This window comes from Asparagus officinalis, chromosome 5 (assembly GCF_001876935.1).
Source record: "Asparagus officinalis chromosome 5, Aspof.V1, whole genome shotgun sequence".
NCBI lineage: Eukaryota > Viridiplantae > Streptophyta > Magnoliopsida > Asparagales > Asparagaceae > Asparagus > Asparagus officinalis.
In genome coordinates this window covers 21,770,224-21,777,538 of record NC_033798.1, presented here as the reverse complement: position 1 = coordinate 21,777,538, position 7,315 = coordinate 21,770,224, and the positions used below count along the sequence as shown (strand labels likewise).

The window sequence follows — 7,315 nt, the reverse complement described above, 5'->3', positions numbered from 1 at the left end:
CCTTATATAGAATAGAATTAATACCAAGCATTTCGGATAGTCGAATATAATGCATGGAGTATGTCGGGATTGCTTGTGCTACCGCCTTCATGAGTACTTTTTTCTTGGGAAGACGAAGACATCTATCCTTATATAGAATAGAATTAATACCAAACATTTCGGATAGTCGAATATAATGCATGGAGTATGGGGGGATTGCTTGTGCTACCGCCTTCATGAGTACTTTTTTCTTGGGAAGAGGAAGACATCTATCCTTACATAGAATAGAATTAATACCAAGCATATATAGTATGTAAGGCATCTCTAGTATGGTTCGAAACATTTTTGCTACAGAACAATACCCTATTTATGAACATTTATATTAACTTAGAGATGTTAAATGGGTGGGTATGGGTTTTAAATGGGCGGGCCATAAATGGGCGGGCATGTTTTGCCCATTTACCCATTTATGGCCCATTTAACATTATTTAAATGGGCGGGGTTTTGCCCGCCCATTTAATAAACGGGTCGCCCATTTGCCCATTTAATTATAATAACTATATATGTATAATACTTTTGGGGTGTTTTTTATAAACTTTTAGGGGTTTTTTTGTAAACTATTGTGGGCTTATTGCAAAGATAAAAGTACAGACCTCACACATTTGCAAAATTAACCTCAAATTTCCAAACCAAAAACCAAAAGATCAATAACAACAAAATGCGATCTTTGGGAACCAGGGGACTAAAGATCAGCTAAATACACAATGAACTTATCAGATACGTAATCATATAACAAAATTATGATTTTACGAGAACATGAAACATGATAGTAAATACAGGAACCAAAGCCAAGAGACCTGTAGCCTTCGAAAAATTGTCAAAACAGCTGATCATTGCTTTCACATAACCAACATCTCCTTTACAAAATAGCAAGAGGTCATCAGCATAGCACAAATGAGTTATATTGGACCAAGGCAACAAAATGAAAATTGATATATGGCGGGTAATGCCAAGCCTTTTGTACTTGAGACTTGCTCAGTGGTTAATGTCAAGCCTTTTGTTGTGGGAATGCGATGTTTCGCCTCTTTGGCAACAGATCCTCTCACTTTTCTAGCAAGCCCTTGCTCTTTCAAATGCCCACGTTGCTACCAAATAAGAAAGAAACTAATCAATATGCGAAAAAATTTATAATCATAGAAAAAGGTCCAGAAATATGATCTACATTTAGATAGCTACTACTTCAGCAAGATGAGAAAAAATTAAGCAATACATGTTACTGTTCATGCATGTAGCTAGCAACCGACCATACATAATTAGCACGCAAATGCATGCATGCATGCACGTTGATATCACGGTACAAATTTATTTTTATGCGGGTTCTCTGAGCAGTCGTTGTCGATCTAACGAATAAAAACGACAAGTTACATGAGTCAGAAGTGAACGATATGGGACATTCATGCTCTCGAAAACCCCAAGCATGAGCAAGTTGTACTTGTGCAGTTCATTGATAATACATAGGCATTTTGCATGTTCGCACTTTTGTTCTCGTATCTAGGGGCAAAGTCAAGTGGCATCACCCTAAATCATATAATAAATTAAGTATATGTGAACTTACACAGTTAAGTGACACCTCCAAATTATTTGAATAGTGAGCAATGACCCGTTAACTCTTAATGGACCAAACCTAAAAATAAAGTGATCCTCAAACCCATTCACTTAAATGGGCCAATTTACGACATATCAAAGAGATACCATAAATGTTGAAAAAGAAAACAAAAGAAGAAGAAAAATAAAGAGATGTATAAGTTTACACTGAAGAGGATGTATTAACTAGTATTTCGAACAATTGCTATTATGCTAACGATTTCAAAACATGAAGATGTGGAGAGATCAGTTGTAATTGTATCTAGTTAAATATCTTTTGTATATACTGAATGTGAGAGAAAAATTAGTAATATCACCTTTTTACATTGAATGTGAGAAAAATTAGTAATATCATGTTTTTATATGTATTGTGACACCACTATTATGAATTTCTTGCTCCACCACTAACTATATCAAACCTCCAGCAGCATGCTAGCCAAAAGTTAAGCTTGCGCATTGAAATTTTGATATCCTAGAAGTAAGACTAATGTTCCAGTGACCAAATTACCTCTGTTTGAAGTCTGCAGGGAGAACCCTGTGCACTTTTAGTTCCTCGTTTGTTCATGGAGCTGGCCTTAGAGAACTTCAAAACATGAAGAAGAAAAGGTTAGTTTAATTATTAAAAAGGACACCCAAATGATGAGCTAAAAAGGAGAAGAAATTAAAGTGACAAAACCTTTGGAGAAGAGAAGCTACTGGGGTCCTCCATGTGAGGGGTGTTGGCAAGAGCTTTGCAAGGATGCAGGAATTTATTGAATGAAGAAAGCAGAGATGAAGCAAGTTGTTTTCAGTTCACAAATATTTCTCATTCGTTGATGCAACTCTCTACCAAACTTTCTGATACAAAATTAACATCAACCAGCAATTAATCATTCTAACAACCTCCATCTTTAAGCTCAGACTTAAACTCTTCTACTCTTAGAGATAAACCAATAGTCCTCGATCGAAGGTAGTTAGTACGTGCATATTGTCGAGCATCAACTCAAGCAACAAACTGATACCGACAAAAAGAAAATCTTATGACATATATATGCTTGGACAAACTGTAACAAACTCAATGGTGACAATTCTGATATGTGCATATTGAGGAAAATACTAAATGACGTCATCTCTGAAAGAAAATCATATCTGATATGTTAAATTGTAATGATAAATGTGACACTTACAGGTATTGAGCTCTCTGTCATTGTGTTTTTGTGGGGATTGGACTTATCATACCCTCAATTATGTATTACATCTAGAAATTACAAAATAGCATTGAAAAGGACTGCCAGCTCCTAAAAAAGAGCAAGAAAATTCTATACCCATCTCACAGTATTTATAGTGTCAGTCCACAAAACGATACATCCCATAAATTACATGATTTCCCCCAAAAGAGCATATGACAAACCAAAAACTGCGAAAAGACCTAATTTATTTATACTTCTAACTTTCAGAAAGAGATCCTAATTACTACCTTTACATAAGATTTGACTAATTTGATACAAAGTGTGCAGTTAGGAACTTATTAAATATTACATAGAACATTGCCATGTTCCAGAAAAGAGTTCAAATGTACAGCATAATATGTCCCACCATTACGCGATCACAATCAAGGAACAAAGTGAAAGGGACAAAAGAAATTCATACAATATATGATTGGAAAATGGTAACAAACCCGCAATTGTGACAATTCCAATATCTATGTCGTTGCATTTATGTAAGAAGTAGGTGTGACAATGCCCCTAGTTTAGTAAATATAAAGAAATATACTATATAACATTATATAGAACTACCAGGTTCTTGAAAGATATAATACAGTTGACGTACCTGTATAACTGGAATAATCCAATGTAACAAGGAAATATTTCGAGCTCTGTCATTAGATTTCATAAGGATTAAGTCATTTGTACCCTCATTTTATGTGTTAAGTTCAGAAAACTACCCAGCTGTATATGTTTTGCAAATAAAGTTGAGAGATATTTGCACTAATACCCAAAGTTTTACCCATTTTAACTTTGATAGTTTGAAGTTCTACTTTGACTTGATACCCCAAAGTGCAACAAAAGGATTGGTGTTTATGTTGTTCAAGATTTACATAGAAAAACAGAGAAAAACAAAGTTTCATACCGAAATTCAGTTTTTTAATTTCGGAGGAAATGAGGAACAAAGTTAGAGCTCTGGGATATGAAATTGTCAAATCAACGTTAGTTTGAAAACTTGGGGTTCATATTCTCTCAAAATAGAATTTCAGTGTATCAAAGTTAAAAACGGTGGACCTTTGGATATCAAAGTGCGAATAAGCCTAGCTAACATTTAAAGGTAATGAACTGGTTAAAGAAAAGAGCTAAAATATATGCATCACTTGTAGAAGGAAGCTACATCGAGTTAAGCACTTTCGGGCTTTTTTTTTTTTTGTTCAGGAGCTCCATGTTTATAGCTCTTAAGTCTTTTGTAATAATTTTGTGTTATATAACCTTTTGTACAGTGAGGGATGTCTCACTAATTGATGTATGCGCTCCCAAAATCTTCGGGAGGCATCATGTAACTTTCTAACTATTAATGAAGTTTTTATCAATGTTATCGATAGCAGATAGTGTCGCGTAGAGGTGAGGCATCGCTAAAGCTATTTGGGGTATTGTGACAAAATAGCGATAAAAGCGCAAAATAAAATAACGGTCTAACGTAGATATGTGTAAATACTAAAAAGAGATTAAAGAAAAATCTAAAAAACTAAAAGTGCATATTTGATGATTTAAAGAGACCCTAAACATGAAATAGACATGTAATCGTCACATAATACCAAAGATGATTGGAGGAGAAGTCAAAGAGTTGTCATCTTCGAGAAGATGAGCTGAGCGGTGAGAGGTGATAATATTATTTTTATAACAACTTTATACCCTCATTATCTATTTTACATGAATAAATATACCACTAATAATTGTTTTTATCTTTAATTACAGGTTAATAAAGAAACAATGAATAAAAGCCCAAAAGACTCTAATTTTCTCATTTTGTAACATTTTATTGAAGCCCAGAATCAAGCCGAGTAGCCTGTAGAAGTCAGAGAAAATCAAAAATCCAATACGAAAAGAAATTATATTCAAAATGGTTGGTCGCAAAGAAACAACGATATCTCCCAATCTGAAAGGTAAAATTTAACATATAAAATATAAAAATTGCCTATCTCGCGAGATGAAGCCATCGGTGAAATCAGATTTTTGATAGGAGCATCGATGCTGGCATCGATGCCAGGTTACTGTAGCACGTTCAATGGCTAATTTTGATTGCCTTATGGATAAGTATTGATCCAATGGCTCTCATTCATTGCTGTAGGCTATAAATAGGGGTAGATAGTGAGGGGTTGAGGGTGTAAAAATTTTTGTATCTTTATTTGAAGAGAAGGGTTACTCTTAATTGAGAAGACCTTCCAAATTTGTAACCTTTTGTTATAATTAATAAAATATTTTTTCAGCACTTCATATTTTTCTTCTCTTTGTTAGATGATGAAGATGAAGATGAAGATCAATTTGGAGGTTTGTTTTTATGTTCTCTTTTATTTCTTTTCTTATTGCTTAGTAGTTTAGATTTACATTAACGTCTTGTAGTGAAGATTTACTTTCATGCTTTTATTTTTTTTCATTTAATTCTTATAATTTATTGTGTAGTTTAGTTCTTACAATTTATTTTATAGTTTAGATTTTTATTTTCTTACACTATTCGTATTGAGGCTAGAACCCTCTTGGGATTGGTTTTTATTTTATTTTATTTTTATTTTCTTTGATTCACCTTGAGGCTAGAACCCTCTAGGGAATTGTCATTTTCTTAGATGCGGAATTAATTCTTATTAGAACTCTGAAAATTGCATGAAACTAGGTTTATTTCTCTTATGATTTGTTAATTATTCTCTCATGCTTAAATTGTTCATGCTTAGGATATTCAACTAAAGAACTAATTGGTAGAAGGAATTCTAGAATTACTATTTTGTTGTTATTATTTTCATGAGCAATAATTTTACTTAGATGATAATTTGATAGGTTATACTTCCCTTAAATGGTTTGATAATCTATACTTAATAAATATAAACTAGAATGTAAAAAGAGAATGATTCATATCTTATAAGTAAGATTAGCTAGTGGATTCAATTCTAGATTCATCATATCTTTAATTGAATCATATCCTCCATCTTGACTTTCTTAAATTTTCTTTTCATTCTTGATTTTTCTCTTATTTGTTTCTTGATTTTATTCTTCTTTCTTGCTTTGTTGATTATATTTATTCTTTATCACATCCACTCTCAATCACCTTTTATGCTTATTTACACATAATCACTCTCACTCCTCAAATCTCTCCACAATCACAATTTTCATCATTTCTAATTGTCACACACACAACATAAGAACCAATTCTAATTATTTTTTCAAGCACATTCCTCGTAGGATCGATAACTTTTTATACTATAACTTGATTAGTTGTGCACTTGCAACTTTTGGTACATATTTATGTCCCATCAAGTTTTAGCGTCGTTGCCGGAGAACGGTGTTTAAGTTGGATTTTAATTAATTTGGTTCTTTAACTTGTGTGTTTTCTTGTGAAGGAACTGCTTGGAGTTGAAGATTAAGGATTGAAGATCGAGAATTTGAAGAATTACTTGAGGTAACTATTCTTGAGGTAACTATTCTTTCTAGAATTTTCAATTCCACCCGTTAGTTACTTCTTCACAATTAGAGACAATTACGACTTAAAAAAAGATTTTATTTTTGTCGACCATAATAAAATCCACCCTCCACTTGGACATTTACTAACAAGATAATAAATTCAAATAATATTCCTCATTCTCACAATTGTTTGATTGTTAACCCTAATTAAAAAAAAGATTTTCTTTTTTACCATCCTTTTTAGTCGCTTTTAATTCCTAGGGTTGTATTGCATATAATAGTAGGAATCACCAAAGTGATTTGAGCATCTTGATTTAGCACACACTTGAAAATATTCTTAAGGGTAAAACCCCCTAATCAAGATAAGGTGAGCGATTTCATCACCCTTTTCAAAGCCCACAAATCACTAATTCCTCACTTCACAAACTCAAGCCTCCTAAAACTTATTAGACGTTGGCCCCTAAGAACTCGATCTCAATAAGAAACAAAAAATCCCTAAGTGAAACGGTTCAAGTCTTCTTGCATTAGTTGGTATCTAAGGCAATGTTTAGGAGTTACGTAAATCGTTCTGTAAGGAACGAGGTACTTAATTGATCTCTGATCACCCTCTAGTACTATCCTTACCTGGCTAACTGATTGAATAAAACTTTATCTCTTCACCTAAGAAATTTTTGGTTAGGAGCAGGTCTAGCTGAGTTAGGCTTTAACCCTAGAGTTTATAGTGATTGAAAAGTGATTATTATTTTTATTTGTTTTAATTAGGTTTTTTCTTTACCACCTTTTTCTTATCATAAAAAAACTAAATTTTATTTTTCTTTAAAAAATAAAAAATAAAGTATAAAAGAAATTGTTTTGGTGTATGCGAGCGTGGATTAGGGATAATACACATCGATTAATTCATTTTAAACCAATCATAGAAATGACGTATCCTAATTCACCTGTTCTTCAAGATATGTGCTATCCCACTAGGAATGCAATCCCATCTTGCATTAGGCTCACTGAGTCAAATGGAACTAACTTTGAGCTTCAACCGTATTATATAAACATGCTTCCTA

General features: G+C 33.0%; 1 protein-coding gene across 1 annotated transcript; it reads right to left on the bottom strand.

The window, feature by feature from the left end:
• On the bottom strand, positions 778-2,351 carry LOC109841608. Its single transcript, XM_020410561.1, has 4 exons — positions 2,300-2,351; positions 2,132-2,206; positions 995-1,124; positions 778-896 (listed from the first exon to the last, which is right to left on the bottom strand). Exons 1-4 carry the CDS (start codon positions 2,330-2,332, stop codon positions 778-780), a joined length of 357 nt encoding a protein of 118 aa, XP_020266150.1. The 5' UTR covers positions 2,333-2,351.

Excerpts from the sequence above, each read along its gene's own strand:
- LOC109841608 (XM_020410561.1), bottom strand. The coding sequence starts at position 2,332 with ATGGAGGACCCCAGTAGCTTCTCTTCTCCAAAG. Across the intron at positions 2,207-2,299 it reads GTAGCTTCTCTTCTCCAAAG|TTCTCTAAGGCCAGCTCCAT; the intron begins GTTTTGTCACTT and ends CATGTTTTGAAG. Across the intron at positions 1,125-2,131 it reads CCTGCAGACTTCAAACAGAG|CAACGTGGGCATTTGAAAGA; the intron begins GTAATTTGGTCA and ends CTTATTTGGTAG.